The sequence below is a fragment of the Narcine bancroftii genome, chromosome 4, assembly GCF_036971445.1.
Source record: "Narcine bancroftii isolate sNarBan1 chromosome 4, sNarBan1.hap1, whole genome shotgun sequence".
Classification (NCBI taxonomy): Eukaryota; Metazoa; Chordata; class Chondrichthyes; order Torpediniformes; family Narcinidae; genus Narcine; species Narcine bancroftii.
The window spans coordinates 35,654,013-35,668,063 of NC_091472.1; the positions used below are offsets into that span (position 1 = coordinate 35,654,013).

The window sequence follows — 14,051 nt, forward strand, 5'->3', positions numbered from 1 at the left end:
ATTGCTGTTTACATGAGCTTGCTATGCACAAATCAACTTGTACATTTCCTACATAATAGCAACTTCAAAAGTGCAAATGGTAATCCAGTGTTTGGCTGTCCTATATAAATGCAAGAAGTAATACACAAAAGTCTGCAGACAATGTTGTTGAAGTAAAGACACTATGCTGGAGAAACTCAGCAAGTCAAACAATATACTTTTATAAGGCAAAGATAAAGATACATAACAAACATTTTACGCTTGAGCCCTTCATCAAGGTAAGTCATCAAGATAGTATATAAATGCAAATCTGAATGTTGCATTCACTTTAGTGTCGGTTGTTTTCTGGAGAGATGAAGTATGTAATAGGTATTACAAGGCAGACAGACACCAGGGAACGATTACATGGCAGTAACCTAATCAACAGGTCAAATGATGTCATAAACCACAAGCATAAGGCCTGAGCAATTTATAACCGCCATCTAAACCATAAGATGAAATTACAGCTTGGGAATTGCTCACAGTACCTTTTTTTAAGCAAACATACGGAACTTCCTCCAGCACCTTAGATTGTAAGTAGGTCAAGAAGCCAAGGGCTGAGCCATTATTTTGTAAACATTCCAGATCCAGTTCTCCATCTGCATTGATTTAACAGATCTCAATTGGCTTGGAAAATTTCCACAATGTTGCTCAATGGCTTTAACTCAGTTTAACATAATAAAGAGCTTGATTTTGCAGAGAAACACATGTAGTTTCATGGGTCAACTGCTGCGATTTTCACACAAGTTTAACCAAGTCCAGGATTCTCACACAAGCAGACACAAATTAGAAATCCCCAAATTACTGCAGGTTTTGGCCAGCATTTTGTTGACCGATAGGTATTCATGACTACCAAATGGAAGGGTATAAAGGATGAATGGTTCAAATTTCAATTTAGAGATACAGCACAGTAACAGGGCTTTCTGGCCCATGAGCCCATCTCAACCAAATACACACCCATGTAACCAATAATGGACATGGGTTCAATTCTCACAGCAGATAACAGAGCACAAAAAATATAGGGTAGAGAACGACCTTAGTACCACTGATTTTATTAAACAGAGTGGCTGTATAGTTGCAAAGGAAGATTTAAAAGATCCAACAAGATCTTCATAACAACATTTTGTTGTTGATTTAGCTGGTTGTTGATGTTTCTCTTTGACTTCTTTGTAATAGCGGTTGTTTTGCACTTTGTGCGCACCGCTCAACTTCATCTCCTCCCCTCATGTGACACAAAGCAGAAGTGGAGGGTCTTAATGTTGCCCATGCACTCATATTAGAGTTGGTGAAGATCCAAAGATCAAATTATTTTCTAAACTTTGGCACAAGATCAACAGGCTCTTACAACTAGCATGAAGAAGCAAAGATTTAATTCTATAACTATCCTTAAGTAGAGTTTCAGTCAGTGAAGTGATATTGTAATTCCCAATTCAGTTTTGCAGGGTAGAGAAAGTAATACTGAAGAAATTCAGTTTCAATCCCCCAAGAATTAGTCTTCAAATTATCAACAGATGAAGGTATCAAATCAACAACAAGACTGAAGCGTCATTCACAGAGCAATTTATTTCATAATTTAATCACTACACAATGGCTGCACCTTGAATGAACAGTGCACAAGTGTATACCATCAGTTAACCACTACAATGACAGCAATCATTCTCATTGAGCCATGTGAATCCCAATTCAAGAATTCAAGTACAAAAATCTGGTCAGAGGCATCCAGGAATTTAATGCATTCCGATTGCTCGAAGTTCAGGAACTTGGATTGAGTTGAAAACTTTATACAGGTACTCTCTGACTTGCAACCTATGCAACTTACGTCCATCCACACATACATTTAAAAATATATAAAGAACAAATATAAAATTTACATGGATTATGTTGTATTTGACCAACGATGACGCTATAATAGGGATACACAGCATGTAAGAGCCAAAATGTGCATACTTACCTTGTTAGTCAGCGTCCCAAAGTCCTTTGGCTGGGTGCAGAATCATGATGGCCATGCCCAACCTATGGACCCTAGGACCCTGACTAACAAGGTCAGCATGGACCAGAATGTGGAATGATTCCCAAAGGTTGATTGAAAAAAAAACTTAACGTCCAATCTACGATGAAAAAAAGTTTGATTAAAAAGATTGCCCTAAGACAGGCAAAATTCCAACTAACGTCTAATTTGGAGATACAACCAATCCTTCTGACCCAATTTACGGTTGTAAGTTGGGGAGTACCTGTACATGAGAAATGTCTCTACTGGTGTGAGTGCACACTAGCAATGGGTCAATCAATGTGATATGTACCCTTCAATTCTGCTTTTGTACTCCCAATCACATTTCCTAAGCCTGGATGGCAGACAGATGGGAAAACTCCTTCTTGCTTCTGGAAATGTAGTTTGGATCTAATAATGGATCTGCATGCTTGTATCCTGCTATAGAGGGAATCATCATCCAGTCAAGTTCAAACATTTGCATTCAACTGTTGGATATAAGGTGCTGAGGCACTGATGACCCATGATACTGGGCCCATTCATGAAGACACGACTCAGTAAAAGTTCTACAAAAGCCAGAGGCAAAATTCTGACTGATCAACTAATTAATTTCCTGAAAATATCAAATACAGTGCGCTATATAACATGTAAATATTCATCTAAATTAATGATTACTGAAGATATGAATCATAAGCCAATTAATTCCTACCCTCACTGAAGTACCTAAAAACCAATGTCCTGAAACCATTAAGTAACTCAAATAGGTGTCGCTAAACCAACAAAGTTCATTTTGCTATTAGGCATGATACAGTTACACATAACAGACTGTGATTTCAACATAGTATTAAATGAATTTTGGATGAATTTAGTTTCGGGAGTCACATTTACTGTAACTCAGTGCACTCAGGGGATTGCAACATTAATATCTGAAGTAATCAAGCCATATCTGATATGGTTGTTTCCTAGCTACAGCTGGCTAGAGTGCACTTATATGCGGCAAAATAAATACTCATCATTGTTCAAATATATACCTTGGAACAGGTCCCATTTAATTATTTATTATCAGTCCCTGTCTTGAGAAAATTATGTTAAAGATCAACTTTTATTCCCTGAATAACACCAATACTAAATAAGTTTTTACTTGACACTAATATTGTACAATTTTGTAAGTCCCAGAATGTTAACAGTAATGATTTTTGAATGATATGCATTAATGATTTGTGGGACAAGTGGTCAGAAATAAATTTATCTTGGCTAATACACTTTTATAATGTGGCAAACCAGTAGTACCTTCAAGAGTGGTTCACAGTGTGAATTAATAATGCTGCCTTCGAAGTTTCTGTTGTAGACTCCGGACAACTTACACCCCATGCGGGAAATGTGAAACTGAAACCCAAGTAAATATTGTGTCACTATTCAAAAGACTGTACGGGCCTCGGCAAGGATGCTATTTCAAAGCATCAATTGATCTCTAAACTGATACCACCTCCCAGTAAAATGTTACAATTACAAAAAAATAAATTGCTCTCTTTACCTCTGATGAACTTTAAATGGCCATTAGCTGGTGGAGGAACTTTCTTCCAGTGAAAGGAAGGGTAACTTGCATCCAATGTAAAGGTCTGCACAAGTGACAGCAAATGACTGCAAGTTTCAATGTGATTAAAGCAATCAATTTTTTAAACAATCATGGGCATTTCTAGAAGTTTTGTTTAAAATCAAGCAGCAAAAAGATATGCAATTCTACAACTGTTAAAATGAGCTAATCAACATACAGTTATCACATGTTCTGGTCACTAAAGGACAATATTGTACGCTATATTATCAAGGAAGTGAGTTCCTGCTGAATATTTGAGGAAATGCAAGCAACATTACTGAAGCAGCTTTGTATGTTTTCCATCTGGAGATCTAAATTAGATTCCTGTCAATGACTAAGATAAGGATTTATGAATTATGGTAAAATACCAACAGCAAAAGACCTCTATTCATTCCATAATTTTTAAAAATGTAGACATAAAGCATAGTAACAGGGCCCTTCTGGCATATAAGCTCCTGCTGCCCAATCCCAATTAACCTACAACTCCCGTATGTTTTGAACAGTGGGAGGAATGCGGAGCACCAGGAGGAAACCCACACAGACACGGGGAGAACATCAAACTGCTTAGAGACAGCCCCGGATTCAAATCCAGGTCACTGACCAGGTTCTCAAATTTAATTCAGTGAAATTAGAATCTTTCAAGATTCCAGATTTAACAGTTTCAAAGTTGACAGTAAGTGAGAAGTATCTAAACTCTACACAAAAATGATAAAAGGCCATTTCCTCTCCCCTTGCTACCTTCTCAAGAAACTTTCCTTAATCAAGCTTGATGATTCCATATTCCCAATATTATCTCACATTTGACCCTCAGGAGAAATTAAATCCCAAATTAAAGAAACCACAGAGTGGGGGAGGGGGAGTGGAAAGGTGGGGGAGGGGAGGGAGGAACAGAATGGAGAGAATGCATTGTTGGAAGCAATACTGCAGTGCTACAGGAGAGGTTTAACACCAACCTCCTTACCTTTAAGTATTCATCATGTGACTACATTCTAAATTGATTTATTAATGACTGATTCTGATCTTGCTACTTTTATAATCCTCAAATAAAATTGAATTATCTGCTATTAGGTTGACACAAAAGGTCTATTTGCATTTGGAAAGATAAGGACTAAGTTGGCGTAGACCGCACACCTTTTAAAAAATGTATTTTGACATATAGCATGGTAACAGGCCCTTTCAGCCCATGAGCTCGTCAATTACACCCAATTGACTCAAATGTGTTTCACAAATACAATTTTTCAAAGAGATGAACAAGATGATCATTGAGGGTAGGGCAGTAGGCATTATCTACGTGGACTTTGGTCAGGCTTTTGACAAGGTCCTACACTGTAGACCAAGTATTTGTTGCATGACTTGCCAGTTGTAGGCTTATTTATATTGAACATTTAGATAATTCCCTTTTATCTCCCATTGTTTTTCAGGTTACCTATATTGGTTTTTCTCTCATTTTAAGCATAGTCTGGTGAGATCACATGGGATCTATGATGAGCTGGCCAATTGGATATAAAATTGATTTGGTATAAGGAGATATAAGGGGAGGTTTATTTTGCACGCTGTGCCCATCTTCACCAATGGTACATGCCGGTATCAGTGCTGAGTTCCCTGTTGTTGGTCATATTAATAATTAGGATGAGATTGTAGATGGCAAGATTAGCAAGTTTGCAGATGACACCAACATTTTTGTCATCTTAGAATCAATGACATCTTTCCATTGTTATTCAAAGTCTTAAGTAGAAAGAAGTGTGTTTCTGGTCAGAAGTGTGTGAATATATATTTATTTATGAATAAAACATGTATATATGTGTATATTATTATATATATATGTATGTATACGTATATATTTATGTGTGTATGAATAAATGTATAATGTGTAATGTACGTATAAATAATCATCATACCAAATTGCTGTATATCAAGATTTCAATAAAGTACACCTTACTTCAATAGTGTGGGTAAATAGTACCTCAAAAATCATTTTTAAATTATGAAAACTTCCTGAGGGTTGTGAATAAAGCAATTCAAAAGAGATTGCTCTGAATTAACTACCTGCTATTTGCCATGAAAGAGTATGAAATGTGAATGTGTCATCCAATAAAAAGGACCCTGATATGAACATTGCCTAACCACCAATAAAGGGTTAGGGAAAATAATGCTGATTTCTATGCCTTGCAAAATGCTGAAAGTAACATTTGATTGAGGCCAGTCACTATCTCAGCTGCTTCATGCACCACAGCAAAAATATTCTGGAAAGATGCCACTACAGCTGCTGTGAAAGAATTATGTGCACACCCGATCCAAGATCCTGTTTAGAGCAAAGTGCTGATTCTAAAAAGTGTATCATGATTTGTTTAATACTCTCTCAGCCCATTGTATTAAATGGTGGGTTGTGTGCTCGGGGTGCTAGGTGATTAGGGAACATTAAATGTTGGTAAATCATGGACAATTCCATTTGGGAAAAATAGGGCTAAAGAAACATATCCTGATACTTCGCAGCTGAACACGGCTCCAAAAGCAAGCAAATTAAATCTTTGGGGTGAAATGTGCAAAAATATACGAAAGGTGACTCGTGATTGATTTCAAAGTCCTCTTGGGATGACAGTAAACGGCACGATGGGACTGCTGGCTTCCAGCTCTAAGGCAATAAGAAAGTATTCTGCAGCTTCTTCATTTTTCCCTTGGTCTTGTAGCACCTCCCCCAAGCTGTTCCAGGCCTCATGGGATGTTGACAGACACTGAATGGCATCTCTCAGAACCTTCTCAGCCAAGCTACTCCGTCCCATTTTGTAGAATGTCCTTCCCTATAATGGAACAACACCCAAAGATCAATGCACGATGAAGGGGATTATCCCAATCATAGACATGAACATAGAACATTACAACACAGTACAGGCCCTTTATCCCACGATGTTGTGCAGACCTTTACATACACTAAAATAACAAAAAAAACGATACCTTCCCTACTTCATAACCTCCCTTGCTCATAACTCTCCAATTTTATTTCATCTATGTGATTGTCCAAGAGTCTCTTAAATGCCTCTATTGTTCCAGCCTCCACCTCCACCCCTGGGAATGCATCCCAGGCACCCACCCTCTCTGTGTTAAAAAAACTTATCCTCATGGCTCCCCTAAAATTTCCTTCCTTCACTTTGTATGCATATCCTCTGGAGTTTGCTACTCCTGCACTGGGAAAAAGGTCCTTGGTGTCTATCTTATCTCTGCCTTTCATAATCTTAAAGACCTCTAGTAAGTCACCTTTTATCCGTCTTTGCACCAAAGAGCAAGGTCCTAGCTCTGATAACCTTGGCTCATAAGACATGTTCTCTAATCCAGGCAGCATTCTAGTAAATCTCCTCTGCATCTCCTCCATACCTTCCACATCTTTCCTGTAATGAAGTGACCAGAACTGAATACAATATTCCAAGTGTGGTCTCACCAAAGATTTGTAGAGTTACAACATGATCTCTCTACTCCTGAACTCAATCCCCTATTAATGAAGCCCAGCATCTCATAAGCCTTCTTAACTATCCTATCAGCCTGTGCACAAAGGTTAATTTAGAAATGACAGGACAGGCATTTATAGAGTATCTTCCATGTCCACAAGGTTAGAATCAGGATTATGAAAACAGGCCCCATGATCGATTGAGTCAATGCCAACCATTACCACACTTTTACACAAATCTTATTTTATTTTCCCCACATTTCTATCAAATCCCCATACTTTCTACTACTTGTCCACATCATATGGGCAGTTTACATTTACCAATTAATTTTCTAACCTGCACATTTTTGGAATGTGAAAGAAAACGAGAGGACCCAGGAAGACCTATGAGTTTGTGGCATGTGCGCTGCGCGAAGTGTGGAGTAAGAACGACACACACACACAGTTGCACTGCCAGCTCTGTTTATATTCACTTCCTGTCTCTGACGACAGGAATGACATCATCACAGCACTGGGCTCCAACTGGCTGGAGTTCCCGCTGTTGCTCACTGTTTCTCGCCATGCGGGAGGTCACGCAGGATGATGGCCGTTGGTCCCTGTGGGGCCATTGCAATTGCCGCATTCGCCGGCCATTTTGTGAGCTAGATGGTGACTCGATTAGTGGGCTGCTACATGATCACACCACCCCCCCAGCACCAAAACTGACAATTAGAGTGTCTGCTGACACTTTGGGCAGCCTATTTCTGCTTCGCAGGGGCTGAATCTCGACTGGGTGGCTAATGTCTACATGGGCTGGTTTCAGGCAGTCGAGGGTGAAGGTTTCCTCTTTGGCCACAATGTCCAATATACACGTTGACCCATTGTGCCTGACAACTCTGTATGGCCCCTCATATGGTCATTGGAGGGGTGCCCGGTATGCTCTCCTTCGCACAAAAACAATCACAGGTGTGCAAGTCCTTGGGGATGAAAGATTTGAGTTGGCCATGTGGTGGGAGTTGTGGAGGGGCTAGGGAACCCAGTCTTTCCCTCAGCTGTTTCAATGCAACTGTGGGGGTTCCTGGATCCTTGGCTGCACCCAAGAACTGTCCCAGGATTACCAAGGGTGCGCCATAGTCCATTTCTGCTGCAGAGGCAATAAAATCCTCCTTCAGCGCCGTGCATATCCACAGAAGGATCCAAGGCAGTTCATCCGCCCAGATGGGCCCCTTGAGCTGGGCCATCAGGGCTGCTTTTAAGTGTCTGTGGAAACGCTCCACCAACTTTTTAGCCTGTGGGTGATATGCCGTGGTGAGGTGGAGTTGGGTTCCCAACAGTTTGGCTAGTGCCGCCCAGAGCCCTGAGGTAAACTGCGCTTCCCTGTCGAAGGTGATATGTTCTGGGATTCCAAACCTGGACACTCAGGTGTTGATTCGTGCTCTGGCACAGGTGGGGAGGTACCTTGTCCCATGAGAAGCTGGTAGTGGCCTCACAATGTTGAGGTGGACATGGCTGAACCTATGCCATGCCGGTTCAAAAGTCTGGGTTGGTGTTTGAGTGTGAGTTTGCATCTTGGATGCCTGGAAGAGCATGCAGGTCTTGACCCACTGACTGACCTGTTTGCAGAGCCCATGCTAGATGAAGCTTCTGGCCACTATTTTTACCATGGTTTTGATGGCTGGATGCGCCAAGTTGTGCACTAAGTCGAAAACCTGCCGCCTCCATGCTGCCAGCACGATGGGGTGGGGTTTGCTGGTGAGACATCACAGAAGAGAGTCTGCTTGTTGGTGGTGATGATGGCATTCTCCATTCTGTACGTCGGGATCTCATGGTCATCATGTTGTGTTCTCACTAGGGCTGAATAATCTATGCCCTGGGATTCAATGGCAGGATGGGAAAGTGCATCGGCCACCACCTTGTTCTTTCTGGCAATGTGTTGGACGTCTGTGGTGAATTCGGACACGTAGGAAAAGAACCTCTGCTGCCTGGGTGACCACAGGTCAGACACTTGGTGGAAGGAGAAAGTCAGTGGTTTGTGGTCTGTGCAGACCTTGAATTGTTTGGTTTCTGTAAAGTATTGGAAGTGCCTGACCGTCAGGTACAGCGCCATTAGCTCCCAGTCAAAGGCACTGTATTTAAATTCAGGTGGCCAAAGGTGGCCTGCTAAAGAAAGCCAGAGGCTGCCATTGCCCATCGATTAACAGTCTGAAGACTCCTCTGACTGGTGTGCTGGAGGTGTCCACTGTGAGGGTGGTCAGCGCCTCTGGCCTGGGGTGAACCAGAAAGATGGGATTAGTCAGAGCGTCCTTAGCCTTATGGAATTCCTCCAGGCCTCCCCATCCTAGGCAACGTCTTTATTTTCCCCGCCATAAGCGTGAAAAGGGGGTACATGATCTGAGCTGCTGCTAGAATGAATGAATGGTACCAGCAAATTCCTGCAGCCCTTTCACAGTGTGAGGTTTTGTGAAATGCCAAATGGCCTCCATGAATGATCCCCACCTTCTTGGGCAGTGGTTTCGCCCCATACCTGTCAATAAGACCCCCCAGGAAGTCAATCATGTCCCTCCTGAACTGGTGAACCCCTGCAGGTGGGTGAATAGTTGTCTGAGGTGGGCCGTGTGCTCTGAAGTGTTGCACCTGGCAATAAGGATATTGTCTAAGTAGATGAACATGAATGGGAGGTCTTGGTCCACGGTGTCCATCAGCCACTGAGAAGGTTGAGCAGCATTCTTAAGCCAGAAGGGCATCCTCATGAATTCAAAAAGGCTGAAGGGAGTAATTATGGCGGTTTTGGGTATGTCATTGGGGTGCACTGGAATTTGATGATAACCCCTGATTAAATCGACCTTTGAAAACACTCGTCCCCCTTGTAAGTTGGCGGTGAAGTCCATTATACGGGGCACGGGGTATTTGCCCAGTGTGGTGGCCTCATTGAGGCATCAGTAAATCACCACATGGCCTCCACCCTCCTGCTGCCTTCACGTGCAGGGGGAGAAGCACAGGGGCTGTCCGACTGCTGCACTATCCCCAACTCCATTTTGTTAAGTTCCTCTTTGGCGAGGACATGTTTTTTGAGGGGAAAGCAGTGCTCCCTGTCATGGAGTGAGGGCCCTGGGTGAGGATGTAGTGCCTCACCCCATGCTTCGGTTCCATGGAGGAGATTGTGGCACCCAAATTGCAAGGAACTTCTCCAGGATGCGTATCTAGGCATTGTCAGAGAGCATGTAGGAGTCAAGGTGGGAGGCCAGTAGTTTGACTTCCACCAGGGGCATCGTCTGAAAAGTTCTGGCGTGCACCAAATTCTGCCCTTTTAAGTCTACCAGCAGGCAGTAGGCACGCAGGAAATCAGCTCCCAGGAGTGGTTGTGCCCTTGCAGTGACAGTCAAAGTCCACTTAAATCAGTACCAGCAGATTGTAGGGGCACGGTGCGGGTGCAGTAAGTTTGTGTAGAGGTGTTGTTAACTGCCCTCATTGCCAGCCCTGGATTGAAATTCCAGGTGTTGTAGGCTGTGGGGGGAAGGACACTTATTTTCCCATAAGTGTCCACAAGGAATCACCTTCCCTACAGAAAGTCCTACATGTGAAGGAGGCTGTCACGATGGCCAACCGCCACAGCCATTAACAACAGCTGGTCATGTGCTTTCCTCGAAACGCGCAGGGTGGGCGGCTTTGACAGGTCCCCGCACCCCATCATTGATGATAATAGCAACATGGCTGGGTAGGGGAGTCCACTTGCCTCTTTGTCTGCTGTGGGCTTGTTGCTGGCTAGGGTTGGGACTTTCCGATCTGTTCCACCGAGGTGTGGTTTTCTTTCTTTGCTCTTCAGTGCACCTCCTCCCAGGCTGCGACTTTCCTCAGGTCGCTGAAGTCCTCGTCAATGAGCAAGAGTTGGATATCCTCGGGCTGCTGCTCCAGGAAGATCTGCTCAAAGAGCAAGCAAGGCCTGTGCCCCTTGGTGAGTGCAAGCACCTCACTCTTGATGGCGGATGGGGCCCTGTTCCCCCTAACCGTCCAAGTGCTCATGCCATGATAGCCTGAAAGTGCAGGTTAATAGCTTTTTGAGGGCACTGTATTTGGCTTGCTCCAGAGGTTGCCTTAGGAAATTGACAACCCTCGTTGCCATGTCCTGGTCAAGAGCTCACTATGCAGTAGCAGCGGGTGTTGTCGGCGTTGATCTGTCGAAGGTGGAACTGACCCTCGGCCTGCTCGAACCACACGAGTGGCTGCGATGCCCAGAACATTGGCAGTTTTAGTGAGACCATGTGGAGAGCTGCTTGGTCTGTCATCTTTGGGTCCAACTGCTGGTTGGACCTGCCGGGGTCACCAATGTAGCGTTCACACTATGGAAGAGCAGAGAAAGAATGACACACACAGAGTCGTCGAGGTCAAAAATTGATTTATTGCTCTGTTTCTGACGACAGGAGTGACGTCATCACAGTGTTGAATCCTAACTCAGAATGTGCTGCCCAAAAGGACAGTAGTGGACTTTCACTACAAAAACTGCAGCTATTGTGAAGCCAGTTCCCCTCCGACTCATAGCCAATCAGACTTGGGCAATAAATGGTTTGCCAGCAACACCCACACAAGAAATTTAAAAAATCAAGAACAAATAAATTATCTTATTTAAAAAAAGTCACAAACTACTGCATGATGAATTCAATCCAATATTCTTAGCCACATATATTCATTTGTGTATTTCTGAAATAGTTTAGGAATGAGTCTAAATGCATAACTTAAACTTAGAAAGAATTTTTCTTGTGGTTTCAAACCTAATTGAATCATACAAGTTCAGGTTGAATCTCTCATAGTACAAGTTCTTGTTAATATTTTCACTTTCCTTTTAACTGGAATCATTTCATTTTCCAAATAATACAATTATTTTTCATACATGGATTCAGGGATGTGTTTACCTGAACACCCCAACTTCTTTGCTTCCTCCTGTTGGCCATTTCTCAACATACAAAAATAAATTCTGATTTGCTTTCTTCAGATTCAAGTTGACCTCATATTATCTTTTACTTTTCCCCATTAATTCATAATGTCATTTCTGCCTCACATCCATACCATTTTTATATCCCCTAACTTAAATGTTGCTAACCTGAAACCTAACAGACTGAATATGCCTGATCTCAGAAGCTAAGCAGACTCAGAACTGGTCAGTTCTGTTCTTGGAAGGAGACTGCCAAGGAACTCCAGATTCTGTAAGTTTCTGTGAGGGGCATTGGACAAAATGGCGACTCCGTCTGCCTTATGGTAGACAAAGTTAAAGAATTGCCATATAACCATATAACAATTACAGCACAGAAACAGGCCATTTTTCCCCTCTAGTTCACACCAGACTAAGTACTCTCCTCTAGTCCCACCTACTTGTACCCTACCCATAACCCTCCCAACCATAGACCTATCCAATCTTTCTTTAAATGACAAAATTGACCCTGCTGCCACTATTTCTCCTGGAAGCTCATTCCACACAGCCACCATTCTCTGAGTAAAGAAATTCCCCCTCATGTTACTTCTAAACATTTCTCCCTTAACTCTTAACTCATGACTTCTTGTTAATATTCTAAAGATGGTATTAGGTAACAATAATATTGCTGCACTCCTTCATCCAACTTGTTTATTTGGCAAAAGTATATTTCTACAATTAAATTCAAGGTATTTTGGTAAGGGTTAGTAAGATTAGTTGCTGGTTAATTCAGCTTGGAAAGTTGATATTCTGTCGCAAAATGCCCAACCATGACAGGATCCATGATATAGGGTTGTCTGACCTATTTTATCCTCCCACAGAGGAGCTGTCTGTGGTCAATACTTGTTTGATTACCTTTAATTCAATTTATCAATGCGGGGGTACCTGGAGAACATTTCTAAAAGGTTCACTAGGATACAACAAAAAGTTCAGGTTGCAAAATGTGCCAAAATACTGTCTTGTTTTGAGAAGCATGTTGACCCTATCAAGTTTTTGTTCAAACTCGTTTGTATAATTAGTAGAAGAACCGACTCGGGACAGTGTAATACTGGATCTCCTTTTAGGGAACGAGCTAGGTCAGGTATCAGACATTAATGTTGGAGATCCAATTGGGTCTAGTGATCATAATTCTGTTAGTTTTAAGGTAGTTTTAGGGAAGAGTAAGGAGGGGCCTAAAGTTCAGGTTCTGGATTGGAGAAGAGCAAATTTCGAAGGAATAAGAAGGGATTTGGGGAGTATTGAGTGGGACAGGATATTTTCAGGTGAGGGTGTAAATGAAAAATGGAGGATATTCAAAAAAGAAATTTTGAGGGTACAGAGTAGTTATGTCCCAGTGAGGATCAAAGGAAAGGCTGGAAGTCATAGAGAGGCTTGCTTTTCGAGGAATATTGGAAATTTGGTTAGGAAAAAAAGGGAGGTGTACAAGAGGTATAAGGAACAGGGAGCTGACAATTTGAAGGAGGACTACAAGGAGTGTAGAAGGAATCTTAAGAAAGAAATTAGAAAGGCCAAAAAAAGGCACAAAGAAGCTTTGGCAGACAGAGTAAAAATAAATCCAAAGGGTTTCTATAAGTACATTAAAAGTAAAAGATTAGTGAGGGATAAAATTGGATCCCTTGTAGATAGTGAGGGTAGGCTGAGTGAGAAGTCAGAGGAAATCGGGGAAATTTTAAATGATTTCTTTGCCTCGGTATTCACTAGGGAAAAAAATATTGAACCAGTTGAGGTAAAGAAAAATAGTGGGGAGGTAATGAAGCATATAAGGATAACCGAGGAGGTAGTGATGGCCGTGTTGAAAAAGATAAAGGTGGATAAATCTCCGGGACCGGACAAAATATTCCCAAGGACACTCAGGGAGGCTAGTGGACAGATAGTGGAGCCATTAACAGAGATATTTAGGATGTCACTGGCCACGGGGGTAGTGCCAAAGGATTGGAGGATGGCGCATGTGGTTCCGCTGTTTAAGAAAGGGTCTAAATGTAAACCTGGGAATTATAGGCCCGTGAGTCTGATGTCTGTGGTGGGCAAGTTGATGGAAAGTGTTCTGAGGGATGGTATTTACAAATATTTG

The 14,051-nt window shown here is 42.1% G+C and overlaps 1 protein-coding gene across 3 annotated transcripts in view; it reads right to left on the reverse strand.

Moving 5' to 3' along the window:
• Positions 1–14,051, reverse strand: part of LOC138760457 (tetratricopeptide repeat protein 7A-like) — a 402,683-nt gene that overhangs the window by 65,574 nt on the left and 323,058 nt on the right. For 2 of the 3 annotated variants that reach the window (XM_069931050.1, XM_069931054.1), the window contains one exon: positions 1,563–6,397. The exons of the other annotated variant lie outside the window; for it this stretch is intronic. In XM_069931050.1, coding sequence (XP_069787151.1) covers positions 6,176–6,397 — 222 coding nt within the window. In that variant the 3' untranslated portion in view covers positions 1,563–6,175. Of the gene's footprint in view, positions 1–1,562; positions 6,398–14,051 lie in introns of those variants that run through there. 3 annotated transcript variants of the gene reach the window in all.